Source organism: Neolamprologus brichardi, chromosome 3 (assembly GCF_056152115.1).
Source record: "Neolamprologus brichardi isolate AB-2024 chromosome 3, ASM5615211v1, whole genome shotgun sequence".
Classification (NCBI taxonomy): domain Eukaryota; kingdom Metazoa; phylum Chordata; class Actinopteri; order Cichliformes; family Cichlidae; genus Neolamprologus; species Neolamprologus brichardi.
The window spans coordinates 14,355,000-14,369,874 of record NC_142106.1 but is presented as its reverse complement, the minus strand read 5'-3'; the positions used below and the strand labels follow the sequence as shown (position 1 = coordinate 14,369,874).

The 14,875-nt window shown below is 42.1% G+C and overlaps 1 protein-coding gene across 1 annotated transcript; it reads left to right on the top strand.

The window, feature by feature from the left end:
- Positions 1-70: 70 nt before the first annotated feature.
- LOC148103588 (butyrophilin subfamily 2 member A1-like) lies at positions 71-5,123 on the top strand. The gene is made up of 3 exons (XM_087838828.1): positions 71-396; positions 1,977-2,333; positions 2,572-5,123. The coding sequence occupies exons 1-3, from the start codon at positions 324-326 to the stop codon at positions 2,745-2,747; spliced, it is 606 nt and encodes a 201-aa protein (XP_087694954.1). The 5' UTR covers positions 71-323; the 3' UTR covers positions 2,748-5,123.
- Positions 5,124-14,875: the final 9,752 nt, after the last annotated feature.

Genomic DNA, 14,875 nt, shown 5'->3' with positions numbered 1-14,875 from the left:
TGTAACAAGACACATAATTTCTATGAGGTTTTTCATGTAAAGCTCTTGTTTAAAGATGAACAGCTCTGAAACAGGATCCTGTGTTTTTTAGAACTCCACCCTTGTTTTTCTTCATTCTGAAACAGATTAACTCCACCTTCCTTGAAAGGCAAACACAGCGAGCTGCTGAAAATAAACACACCAGTCATCACGCTCACTTCAGTTCAATAACTTTGGGGTAATGTAGGCAGATTTAAAGCCTCTTACTCTCGGAAAATGGCACCATCCTTTGGATATCTACAGCATCTTTAAGTGTCGGATCAGCAGAGATAGATGAGGAGGAAATGTCTGCTTCTGCTTCATCGTCTACCTGGCTGCCTTTACTCTCCTTCTGCCTCCTTATGTTTGCCTCAGCAGGTGAAATCTAGCTTGTACACACACACACACACACACAAACACACACACACATGCTCATTTTCATATCTTAGTGAGGATATCTCATTGACATAATGCTTTCCCTAGCTGCTAACCCTAACCTTCAAAAATGAATGCCTAAACCTAACTTTAACCTAATTGTAACCCTGACACTAAAGCAACATTTTGTGCCTCAGGAATCCCTTCAAACTCATGGGGATCCATATTGTGTGCCCATAAGTGACTGTTGATCCCCACAAGTAGAGTTGTAGAGTAGAGTAGCATGCCAATTTTCTGTTCTCACAAATAGGCCTAAACATGAGTACACACTGTACAGTTCAGTCTAGGAACATTTCTGGAATGCACTGTTGTGTTGTTATCTTAGTATACTACCAAACCAGTTTACTTATACTGACAAATCCAAGCCAAGATATATGGGAGTAAGGGCAATCAGTCTTTGGCAGATCCAACATCCTGACTCTATATTTGAAGACAACACCACACACTGATGTGACCTGTGCTCATTGATTCATTCCCGTGGCTTGACACGGCACCACAAATAGTGAGTTAAAGCAGCCTAAAACTGATCTCAAATTCAAATTCAAATTTTATTTGTCACACACACACAACCATACACAGTATGACATGGGGGTGAAATGCTTGTAGCTGTACAATGCCCGACCATTAAATGACAGGAAAAAGTTTTACAGTATTTACAATTTACAGGTTATTACAAAATTTACAAATTAACTTTGGAATTTACAGTAAAAAATGTGTAAATAGCAGAAAGAGATTATAAAGATTGTAAATTATAGGAGATGTGTGGTGATGTGATGTGTGTGAGAGTCCAGTCCTACACCTGGTTCAGGGCCCGAATAGCCTGGGGGAAGAAGCTCCTCCTCATTCTCTCTGTTTTGGCCTTAAGGGAGCGGAAGCGCTTCCCAGACCCCAACAGTGAGAAGAGTCCATTGTTGGGATGGGAGAGGTCCATCATAATCTTCCTAGCTTTGGTCTTGCACCGCTTGGTGTAGATGGACAGAAGGTCAGGGAGCTCTGATTGAATGATGCGTTCGGCTGAGCGCACCACTCTTTGCAGATCTCGTCTGTCCTGCTTGGTGCAGTTCCCAAACCAGGTGCAGATGTTTGCCGTCAGGACGCTCTCGATGGTGCAGGAGTAGAAGTTCTTGAGCACCTTCAGTGACAGATGGAAGTCTCTAAGTCTTCTGAGGAAGAAGAGACGCTGACGGGCTTTCTTAACCAGGGTGTTGATGTGACAGGACCATGACAGGTCCTGAGTGATGTGGACACCCAGGTATCAGAAACTGTCCACTCTCTCCACTGGCGTGCCACTGATGATGAGGGGTTTGTAATTCCTCGCCTGCTTTGTAGTGAAGTCCACGATCAGCTCCTTAGTCTTGCTGATGTTTAGGAGGAGGTTATTCTCCTGGCACCAGGTCTCCAGGTTCCTAATTCCTGTAATAATCGCTGTTTAAATAAAGTCTGTTTGCTCTCTGTTTGCTCCTCCCTGTGAGCTGAGCAGTTTGTCCCCTTACCCCTCTGCTCTGTGTTGTTTCCTCTTTCAGACCAGAAGATCTTCACAGCTGAGTCTGGACAGAACGTCACTCTGACATGTCGAGCTCCAAATATCAGTGTTCCCATCAGAGCTGTGGAGTGGTTCAGACTTGACCTGCAGGAAGGACATGTTCTCATGTACCGGGGGGAGCAGTTTGTTTTATTCAACCAGCTTCCATCATTTGTGAACCGGGTGGATCTGCAGGACAGACGGATGCAGGACGGAGACGTGTCTTTGATTCTGAAGGATGTGAGGAGAAATGATAGTGGAACATATCAGTGTTATGTCATTCAGAGAGGAAAGAACCACAGGAAGAGCGTTGTGGAACATATCAGCATCATCTACCTGAGAGTTGTTGATCCTCCAGGTGAGTGAGTAGAGTTGAGTGTGTGTGTGATCAGAGGTGAAGCTGCTTCCTGGTTGTTGATGTTTGTTTCTAAAGATGTTGTTGATGAGACTTTGTAGAAAGCAGCTGGTCTGAGTGATGTGATCAGAGTGCAGTAGATAATGTCTGACAGCAGTTTGAAGAGGAAATGGATTCTGTTCTGTTCTTCACTCATCACCTACCTGACAGCTGACACCTCACACCTGTTTCTCACCTGCAGGTCAGCCAGGAGGAGACACAGAGGATGGACCTGTTGGACTGATTGTTTGTCACTTTTTGCTTCTCGCTGCTGTTGTTGCTTTTTCTGTGATCTTTAAAAAATCAAAAGCACAGCAGAAGCAGAATTACTACAAACCTCCAGCTGAACAGATCGTTGGAAGGTTTCAGATCTTGTAACAGCTGAATTGTGAGTGAACTCCTGCTGTTCTTAGTATTGCAACAGGACAGGATAAAGGTTGGTAATGCTGGATAAATGTCGGGTCAGATTCTTATATGCAACACCCAAAATTACAGCCATTCAACTTCCTTATCAGTGTGTTTAGGAAAAGATAACATAAGATAAGAAAATCCTTTATTAGGGAAATTTTTGGGGGAAATCCCACAACATAAGATTAGGAACAATAGTTCAAATAGCTATAAATAGTAGCGGCCATCTGATCATCCCCGAGTCGCCTCCTTGTTGTCATCTCCATCCAGCCTTTCGGTCACCTGATGCAGAGGGCCTGATGTGGAGGTGACTGAGGTGCCTCGGTGGTGGGATCCTTTGTGTATAACACACCTGTGTTTTTAGCTGTTGTGTGATAGTTTGCTGCACTTATGTGTTGGTGAGTTTTCCTTTTTTGAGTTGTTTCTGTATCATCATTGAACCACGGCCCTCTATTGAGTATAACAGACCTGAGCGTCTTCCTGGTAATTAGCATTACTTCGATCCAGTGTTCTCCTGGTGAAATTCCAGGGTGGCGTTGTCGGTTGTCTGTTAAGTTGTGAAGAGTATTCATTCAATCCCAGCCTTGTGCTGCCATGTTTAGTTTAAGATCTACATTCTGATATTCTGATGAGAGAGAGGTTGAGTCTCCATGAACAGCTTTACTTCTGCTGTTTGACATCTTCGATCCAGCTTAGATTATTCCCACTGATGATGAAATGCACTAGCTTAAAAAAAGTCAGAATGTGGAATATAAGATGTCATATTTAAATCCAGAAGCTTGAAAAAATGATTTATTGTAAATCTCTTCTTGTGGTCCATCTGTGCCTCTTTCTTGGACCAACAGGGGGGCCGTGATCCACACTTTGGGAATCACTGTTATAGTGACTCAATGATCTATTTTTTTTCTGGGGTAGCATGTAGATTACTTTATATTTCTGTAAGAGTATATTTGTTTTATTTGTTTATTATTAACAAATTTTCAACATGTATCATTACTGAGTGACGGCTTTGCTAAATCCAGCTGTGAGCTTTTTGACTGTTTCTGGGGACACTGAGCAGCAGCACAGATCTGTGACAGTATAATGGATGGTATGTGTGTTTATTTATTTAATCAGTCTCAGCTCAGCCTTTTTTGCATATAAATATCTTCCATTCATACAATATGCCAGCATGATTTCAAGATAGTAAGTTTAGACTGATCGAAGCAGGAACTGAGTAAAAATTTGACCTGAGTGTGAGGTATGTCTGAAAGAGATTGACTAATCCACAATAAATAAATAATCAAATAACTAAAAATTATTTTTACTCAGGCCATGGTGTAATAATGATCACTAACCTTTGAAAATAGTCCCTTTAATAATAATGGATTGGATTTATATAGCGCTTTTCAAGGCACCCAAAGCGCTTTACACTGCCACTATTCATTCACTCAACCACAACATATTTACTTTTATAAATAGAGACAATATGAACCAGAAAAACCTGTGTGGGCCTGTCAATGTGAAAAATTTGAAGCCTCCAGTTTTGTTTTGTTTTTTGTTTTTGTCTGAACCAGGAAGTGTTTTGAATGCAGAACAGAGCTCTGACTCTGTAACCAAAGGGTAAGGGTGAGGGTAAAAACCGGTTTCAGTGTAACGTACAGGTGTTCAGCAGTACTGGGAACAGTGGGTGTGTTAGTGGAGGCGCTTAATGAAATGATCCCAGGAAGCAGGTTGTGAGATTATTATACTATCTTATGCCACCTTATACTTCTAATCAAAGAATTGTTGAATACAGCTACAGGCCACATTATGTCTTGGATTAAAGATGTGAAATCATTACTGTTTTGTGATGCACTATACTGCTGATTTACAGGAAATACTGTTTGTGAAGAATCATGGCCTTCCTTTTCTGAGTACAAAGAGAACAGAACATACCGGAGAGCTTTTCTGCCCTATCTCATCAGGAAGAGATAAAACAGGAAGCCAAGGTCGTCACGTAGGCGCCGTAAGAGAGAAAGAATGTGAATGCTTAGTGTGGAGGGGGGCTGAAGCGATAAGACTGTGAGAAACGGTCAGACACTTTGACATTTTGCAGGAAACCTCGCCTTGCTCGTCTCCCGTCACGTTTAAGCTCAAAGTGTGTAAGGAATTATGAGAAGTGTATGGAATAAAGAGATTGTTGATTGTTTATACACCCACACGCCATCAGGCTGTTTAACTCCTCTCTGGAGGGGAGAGGGAGGGGAAACAGGAGGACATGTCTCTGTATTTATATATGTGTATATATGGTATTCTACATTCGGTAACTTCTGTTGGTGCTGCGCTATCCCACCCGAGGGATTAATAAAGTTCTATCTTATCTTATCTCGCTTGTTGTTCTTCCTTCAGCCCAAACATCAAAGAATTGGGATATTTAACAAGGTGTAGCAGGCCCCCTATTTTTAAGCTAAAAATACGTGTTTTATAAGATTGGCCTGTAAAAGAACAGAAATTATCCATATTTTCATTACAGATAACTCGGTTCAAACTTTAAATGTTGTTTCACAGCTGTATTTCAACATGTTTTTTGACAGCATTTCCTTTATAACCTTTTAGCCTTTATACCAGGATTAAATATGCTGGGATCAGTGCAGACAGTGCCACAGATCACATACAGACTGATCTCAATCTCCACACGCAGAGTTAGAAAAAGTTCACAGTGTGACATTGATGAGTGTTTCTAACTCAAACTGTAAACTTCTGCCGATTTAAACACTTTAATGTTGTATTTAGTGACTGTAATAATAAAAACAGGTGCAGCAGGAAGAAAACACGATGTAAAACAAAGCGGTAACTGACTTGAGAATCCAAACATGGCTCTCAGTGCTGCGTTACTATTTGTGAATCCAGCTGAATTTAAAGCAAGTTCAGTCTCACCTGTAGAGGCAAACAGGAGGCAGAGAGTGAAATCCAGCAAACAGACACATGTCCCAGCAGGCATTTCATCCACTTCTGCTCACCAAAACTGAATAAAACTATTCTGAATTTCCAAATGATGAACAGAATAATCTCCGTGTCTTCTGATGATGGATGTGTTAAAGTTCTTTATTATGAAATCTGGGACTAATCAAAAAACACGCCAAGGGTTGATGGTGCACCAAAACATAAATACAGATAAGTGTGGGAGCAGACTAACTTGTTTTTTTAATAATTATTTGTGGTGTCTGTTTCCACATGTGCCCCGACTGCAGTGAGAAGTATTTGTTACTTCTGCCGCGGGGGTTGTGTTTTTAGTAGTGTTTGACACATGTGCATTTAAACATGCTACTCCCTTGAAATTAAAGATAACACACAGATATGGAAGACAGGAAAAACTGTTTTTTACTCTACCTTTATTTCCAAACTTTATAGTTAACACACACAGACGCTGTTCGTTTCTGCTGTTTCCTAAGCACAGAATGCTTTTCATACCTTTTCTGCAAGAGTGGTTTTTTATGAGTATGTGGGTTGTGTTAGCAATGAGGGTGTTTACAGAGTTAGACTGAGTCTAATGAGAAGGATCTTAAATAAATTAGGGATTTTCTATAAGTCCCAAATGTTGACATTTTGCAGTGTTTTCATGAGAAACAGGGAACATGAGAGCTCGTTGTAGCTGTTGCAGGCCTTCAGATGGGCCTGCTTTATACAGAAAAACACGAGCAGGAGACATAAGTTGTGTTCAGTCTGCAAACTCTTCCTCATCTATTTATTAAACAGAATTTCACCATCTTTTTCTGTCCATGTACACATTGTCATGTTGTCGTCACATAAAACACAACATTAACTTAAATTTACACAATAATAACCTTTTATTGATCCCTTTTACATACAGTGTAACTTACATCTAAATCCTCCTGCTCTGCAGCTTCAATAATATATCTGAGCAGATTCACTAACACTGATTAACCTGCTTATTATTCACTTTGTAAACTCTCTTTATCTCTGAACACATACAACAATACACAACGTCTGACAGTGACAAACAAACATATCCCACCGTCTCCCAAAATAAATATATACCAGGCTATATGTACAGTATAGAAACAAAACGAGTGAGAACTAGATCATGTAGAAATCCTGTTTCAACATGATGTATGTCAGTGGTTCCCAAACTGTTTTCGCTGGGCCCCCCTTTGTTTTACAGAAAAATGTTCGCACCCCCCCCCCCCCCCCCCTCGCGCACACACACACACGCACGCACTAACACATCCTCCAACCACACTCACCCATATTTTGCTCAATTACGGTTTATTTCACACCTCAAACATTTAGTAAACAATTAAGCAAATACAATCTGCAGGTATTAAGGAAATAAACTACTAACTGTTTTACGCTGCGTCCGCACCTACACGGGTATTTTTGAAAACGCAGCTGTTTCGTCCATGTAAACGACGTTTCGAATTACCGAAGACGGAGATTTTTTAAAACTCATTCTTTGCGTTTACCTGTGGATGAGGAATACAGAGTTTGTCATGCAAAGTTAAAGGTATGTGCCTTTTTTCACGTCAGCTGTGCGCCACGTTATTGCTTACATGAGATGGATTGCAGAATGGCAGATAGTCAGATTAACAGTATTTTGTCTCTGTCTTCAGGTTTTACACGCTTACATATAAACAAGCAGTTACTGTCCCTCTATTTACAAAGGCAGAGGCGTCAAGGTGTAATTATATTACATGTAGTTGTTTTTTTCCTGTGTAATAATATTCAACATTGCTATCAATACATTTTTCAAAAAAAATGCCTCTCTGTGCAAAATGGGTTTAAAAACATAAACAGCTGTGGGATACTGTTAGTCCGTGATTTGGAGAACCCAGCGGTGCTCCCTACACAGGGAAAACCAATCCTGCAGGGAGACCTACCTCAGCACTTGTGCAGGTGAAGCCAAAGGGAAGATGTGCTTCACCATATTTTCTAGTCTTTGGTTTAGAATGAAGTTGGTTTGGAAACATATTCAGCGATGCTTCATCTCCTGCTTTGCGTTTGTGTAGGCGCCCCATGCTAGCAACGTTTTTTTTTTTTTTTCCCTTTTCATTCCACGCCCCCCCTGCAATGGCTCTGCGCCCCCCCTAGGGGGCGGGCCCCACACTTTGGGAAGGTCTGATGTATGTGATCATACATTTATAGGTGTCACACACTGCTTCCCAAAAAATTTAATCATCAAATTAATAAATGAAAATATAATGATAGAAATAATTCTGGAAATAAAAAATAACTTTTGGTGAAAGTGGACTGTAGCAGTCATTTGGGACTAGCTGCTCTATGAAGACTTGATTACATCCAGCTTTGATTTAAATGATTGCTTATTAACAGCTAAACAATCTTGGAAAAGAAAACACTTTATTTCATTTATTTATTTAATCTTTTTAATAATGTTTCTAAAGAAACACTAAAGACATTACTAAATAAATTCAGGATGTGTTAGACATCTACAACCCACTGAGCAAATTGACCTCGGAGTGACTTTTATCTGCCATTTCTGTAACACCAGATGAGGTCTTTCAAGTTGTGGACCTAGTTTGGATATATAGATGTTCAGAATTGGTCATGGACTGATGGACCCAGTATAGACATGATCTGCATGTCTATCCCATGTCCAATGTTTAGTGGGTAGGTGACTTAAGATGACCTGTCGAGTCATCTGATGGCCGAATCAAATCTTCTTCTACTGTGTTTTGGGTATTGTGAAGGTCATAAAAAAAGCAAGAGCTAGCGTAGCAAGTATAACACTAACTGTTAAACAAAAGTCCAGTCCAGAGGATACATCCTCGTTCCCTTTGCCTTTCCTGTGTCCTCCTGTGTGACCTGCAGGTGAGAAACAGGTGTGAGGTGTCAGCTGTCAGGTAGGTGATGAGCGAAGAACAGAAACTCACCTGGAGGAACAACTCTCAGGTAGACGGTGCTGATATACTCAAAAATGCTTTTCCTGCCATTTGTTCCTCTCTGGATGATGTAACACTGAAATGTTCCAGTGTCATCACTCGTCACATCCTTCAGAGTCAAAGACACGTCTCCGTCCTTCATCTGTCTGTCCTGCAGATCCACCCGGTTCACAAATGATGGAAGCTGGTTCATTGAAATAAACTGCTCATCCCGGTACATAAGGACATGTCCTTCCTGCAGGTCAAGTCTGAACCACTCCACAGATCTGATGGGCACGCTGATGTTTGGAGTTTGACATGGCAGAGACACGTTCTGTCCAGGCTCAGCTTTGATGATTTTCCCATCTGAAACAGGGGAAAACCTTATTGGTTCACAGACAGAGAGCCCGCAGAGCTCAGCTGAACTAAAAAGTCTTTTTAATCTGAGATATGGTGAAGATAGAAGTATCTGACACACCGTGAGTTCCTGCAGTATGTAAATACATTCAATTAAAGCAGAGAGAACATTTATAATAAATAGTTAATACTGAGTATTCTAACAATTATCCACAAAAATGTTTACTTTAAGTTTTTATCTCAGATATGTGTGTGTTAGCTTTGGCAAGCATGGATGCATCATTGATTAGTTTACGTGTAGATTTGCCAAAGTGTTGAAATATATACCTTATTTTAAATAAAACAGTTTTAAAGCCTTATTTCAGACTCACTGTTGCAGTAAGATCAGCAGGACCTGTTTTATTATTATTATGAACAAACAGGATGTGTTGACAAACCAGACTTACAACAGCAACACAGATAGAAAACAGTCATTACACATTCAACAGCTGTACACAGACTTCCCCAGTTGTACGGATTCCCTTCATTTATTTGAGAGACTGTCGGTCCAGAACATGGCTGTCACCAAAACACAGCCCCCAGAGCCTAAAGAGAAAGCCTATTTAGTAACTGGCTATTAGCGTGGTAGATAACACAGTTGGGATCACTATACTGAATACCTGGTATGAAATGAATTTTCTTACTCTACAGTGTTTGAGAGCAGTGCTTTTTAGTTAATATTTATTAATATTCTGTTTTATTTTTTTTTATTTTTCAGTGTTGCAATTTGTAGACAGTCCCTTAAAACTTAGGCTCATGTATGTCTGAGATCAACTCCTTTGAATGAAAATGAGGTTGTAGATTTTTTTTTAATAACATGAAACGATGGTGTTATTGGAGCTCCGATGAAATTTCTGATAGAAGTTCAAAAATGGTGAATTTCAAGTTAACCTTAAAAAGGGAAGCGATGCAACTCTAATTGAGAAAAACAAGAACATTATTTCAACATGTGTTTTGATAGCATTTTCCAGACCTCTCATTCATAAACCTTTGACATAAACGCCATAACCATATTAATGCAGCAAATCTCTGTTAGCGAGTTAATGTGAATCGCCCCATGCATGGTCCTGCACGGTGCTAACGAGTTAAGGAGCTAACCACGCTAACGCGTACAACATTTACTAAAATATTTGTTACTTTGTATATTTAAAACACAATCTTAAATGTTAAATCTAAATATTACAGGAAACTAAATATTTAGCTAACATGCAAATTTATATTACCGGTCAATGGAAATACCAAAATAAAAGCTTTACGAAAACCTCCAGTACTAAAGTGTGCGGTAGTGGTCCGGTTCTTCTTACCGCCATAAGCTGCTTAACTTCTTGCCAGCACAAACACGATTTAGCTGAAAACATCAAAAGAGCCATCCAAAGGTTCAGCAGTAGTGCACCCTCAGCAGCTGCAGTCTCCACCTCACAATCACCGCAGCACATGTCCAGCTAAATCTCTGGAGTTTAAATGAACCCATTTTCTCAACCATATCTAAGGATTAACAAAATCAGAACTTTCACTGACTCTACTTTCTGGAGCAGGGGCTCAGATCTTTAGAAACTCCTCAGTAGCATCTGATCGTGTCATGTACTCATAGACAGCAAGAATCCAAACATGGCTCTTAGTTGTGTGTTTCTATTTGTGAATCCTCTTGAATTTAAAGCAAGTTCAGTCTCACCTGTAGAGGAAAACAGGAGGCAGACAGACAGTAAAATCTGGCAGAGAGACGAGCTTTTCACAGCCGGCATTTCATCCACTTCTGCTCATTCAAAGCTAAATAAAACTATTCTAAATTTCTAAATGATTAAGCTTTTTTCCCCCAGGAAGAACAGAATAACTGTGTTTTAAACCTGACTAGGTTAAACACTGGTCAGTGTCATATCAGCTCTGCATGCTTATTTTCAGCCTCTTTCTCTCTGACTGTCTCATGAGGAAAGAGGAGTTGATGTTGATTATGAAATCCAGGACTTTACAAAACAATGCCAAAGATAATGACGTTCGTGCATAAAGATAACAGGGACTGCCTGTGGGAGAGCAGATTGACTTGTTTTCTTTTGTTATTAGTTATTTGAGGTGTTTGTTTTAACAGATGCCCTGATGAATGCATTGTCTCCACCCACTAAGCATTACATGGGTGTCATCCTTTCTGTCAGTAAACACTATTACTCAAGTACTTGATTTAATTCTAAAATTTTTAGGGCTGTAGAGTGGGTTCATATTAACAGTCAAAACATTTTTTTTTTTTTTACATCGACCAAGTCATCCCGGTCAACTTGATGATTTATTGTCCTAAAACTGAAAAGAAAAACCGTAAAACTGCTATTAGACTTGCAAGTGTGTTAAGGAGATTCTTTGTCCCCACTGCTGGAGAGTGATCATTACCAAGAGTGGCTACAGATACTGTCAGCAACCATGTCTATATGGATGACATCAAGCTATATGCAGGAGTTAATGAGCTCCTTGGAGGAAGTGCCCATTTCCCACAGCAAACACAGAGATGAGTTAATATAGGCAATACTGGTCCACCATGTTACTGACTTTCCCTAATCATGAACATTGTAATAAAGTATTTTTATTTTATTTTATTTTGAATAACATAATATGTTTATTTATATTGTAAGTAAGTAATCACTAAGTAAGTAAGTAATTACAGTACTTACTTATTTATATAGCACCAACTTACAACAACAGTTACCTCAAGATACTTTTTATTGTAAGGTAACTACGTTACAATAACAAAAGGTGAACGATAAATGATAAAAGCTGTTATTTAAAACTTGTGCACATACGCACACATCACAGGTTCTGTTCATGCTCCTGCAAAGTATAACAAAAACATCTCATTGATGACGCATCAAACACGTTAAAAACCGTGATGAAAATCCATCCATCTTCATCCGCTTTATCCGGGGCCGGGTCGCGGGGGCAGCAGCCTAAGCAGAGAGGCCCAGACCTCCCTCTCCCCAACCACCTCCTCCAGCTTATCCGGGGGAACACCAAGGCGTTCCCAGGCCAGCCGAGAGATATAATCTCTCCAGCGTGTCCTGGGTCTGCCCCGGGGCCTCCTCCCAGTGGGACATGCCCGGAACACCTCACCTAGGAGGCGCCCAGGGGGCATTCTTGTCAGATGCCCGAACCACCTCAGCTGGCTCCTTTCAATGTGGAGCAGCAGCGGCTCTACTCTGAGCCCCTCCCGGATGGCCGAACTTCTCACCCTATCTCTAAGGGAGAGGCCAGCCACCCTTCGGAGGAAGCTCATTTCCGCCGCTTGTATCCGCGATCTCATTCTTTCGGTCACTACCCACAGCTCGTGGCCATAGGTGAGGGTAGGGACGTAGATCGAACGGTATATTGAGAGCTTCGCTTTTACACTCAGCTCCCTCTTCACCACGACGGACCGGTGCAGCGTCTGCATTACTGCAGCTGCAGCCCCAATCCGTCTGTCGATCTCCAGCTCCCTTCTCCCATCACTCGCGAACAAGACCCCGAGATACTTGAACTCCTCCACTTGGGGCAGGAACTCATCCCTGACCCGGAGTGGGCACTCCACCCTTTTCCGGCTGAGAACCATGGCCTCAGATTTAGAGGTGCTGATCCTCATTCCCGCTGCTTCATACTCGGCTGCGAACCGCTCCAGTGCGAGCTGGAGGCCCTCACCCGATGAAGCCAACAGAACCACATCATCCGCAAAAAGCAGAGATGAGATTCTGAGGCCACCAAAGTGAAAGCCCTCCGCCACTTGGCTGCGCCTAGAAATCCTGTCAATAAAAATTATGAACAGAATCGGTGACAAAGGGCAGCCCTGGCGGAGCCCATCACCCACCGGGAACGAGTCCGACTTATTGCCGGCAATGCGAACCAGCTCTTGCAACGGTTGTATAGGGATCAAATGGCCCGTAGCAATGGGCCAGACACCCCATACTCCCGCAGCACCTCCCACAAGACACCCCGAGGGACACGGTCGAATGCCTTCTCCAAGTCCACAAAACACATGTAGACTGGTTGGGCAAACTCCCATGCACCCTCAAGTATCCTCGAGAGGATGAAGAGCTGGTCCAGTGTTCCGCGACCAGGACGAAAACCGCATTGTTCCTCCTGCATCCGAGGTTCGACTAGCGGACGAACTCTCCTTTCCAGCACCCTGGCATAGACTTTCTGTCATGATCCTGAGTCCGTGACTCAGTGATTTTGTGTTTGGTGTATTTATTGTTATTATTTTCATTATTATGTGTGAGCTGCTTTGGGATGGTTTGTGTTTTGGGATTTTAGATACCGGGTTTCTGGGTTGTGCTCCCTCTGTTGGTCCCTGGTGTTAGTATTCCCCTGTCTCGTCAGGTTAATCAGGTCCAGCTGTGTCTCCCACCTGTGTGTGATTTCCCAGTGTCTCTCTGTGTATTTATAGTGTGTTTGCCTCTGTTCCTCGTCACGTCGTCTGTGTTCATCTTCTGTGTTACCCTGCGTACTCTGCATTTCTCCATGAATCTCCTGCGTGTGCTCCCTGCTGTCCTCCCTCCATGTTCAGGTTTGCTACTCTTTGGTTTAGTTTCTCCCACTTTAGTTCATCCATAGTTCTGTTTTGCCATTCCCACTTTATGTTTGGTATTCTTAATAAATCACCCTCACATCTGAATAAGTGCTGCATTTGAGTCCTCCTTCCACACATCACACGGCTGCTGCCCCAGTCGTGACACTTTCCCAGGGAGGCTGAGGAGTGTGATCCCCCTGTAGTTGGAACACACCCTCCGGTCTCCCTTCTTAAAGATGGGGACCACCACCCCGGTCTGCCAGTCCAGGGGTACTGCCCATTATCTCCACGCAACATTGTAGAGGCGTGTCAACCAGGACAGCCCTACAACGTCCAGAGCCTTCAGGAACTCGGGGCGGACCTCATCAACACCAGGGGCTCTGCCACCAAGGAGTTGTTTAACTGCCTCAGTGACCTCGCCCCCAGAAATTGGCGGGTCATTCCCCTCATCCCCAGACTCTGCTTCCTCCTCGGAAGACGCGTCAGTGGGATTAAGGAGGTCCTCGAAGTATTCCTTCCACCGCCTGACAATTTTCTCAGTCGACGTCAGCAGCGCTCCGCCAGCACTGTACACAGTGCAGGTAGAGCACCGCTTTCCCCTCCTGAGACGCCTGATGGTTTGCCAGAATCTCCTCAAGGCAGTCCGAAAGTCTTTTTCCATGGCCTCTCCGAACTCCTCCCACACCCGAGTTTTTGCTTCAGCCACTGCCGCATTCCGCTTGGCCTGTCGATACCTGTCAGCTGCCTCCGGAGTGATGAAAATCTTATACGTATAATCGTTGGACTGATTCCAGATCAGATTAAAGCTGCACCAACTGGTTTAACAGGACAGAAAGTTCTTGTCCTCATTTTCTCCATGACAAAGCAAAATCTCTCTCAGATACACACACACACAGCAGCTGCAGCACCTAGTGCCAAGTACCGTATCATTTTTACATTTGTTTAAAAATATTAATGTCCTTGCAGTGGATTTCTTAGTAAGCAAGGACAAGCAAGAAGCTGTGGGACCTTCCTGGTAGTGGGTCCTTTTGTCCTTTCCCCTTTGTTGTACAGCACACAGGGTTTAAAGTTGGTTTGTTTGTACGTGTGGTCTTTCTCTTTCTGTTACAGGCTTCAAGCACAGGTAAGTATTTAAAAAGTTACAAATCAGTGTTATGACAAGTGTTGATGATGTCACTTCAATGAACGCCTAAACTCAACTTCACCTGGTAAATTATTAAATTACAAATAGAGTATATTTGTAATTATATATGTTTAAAGTATATGTTTAACTATTTAAACATATACTTTATGTATCTGCACAAAACAGATGACAACGATTACAG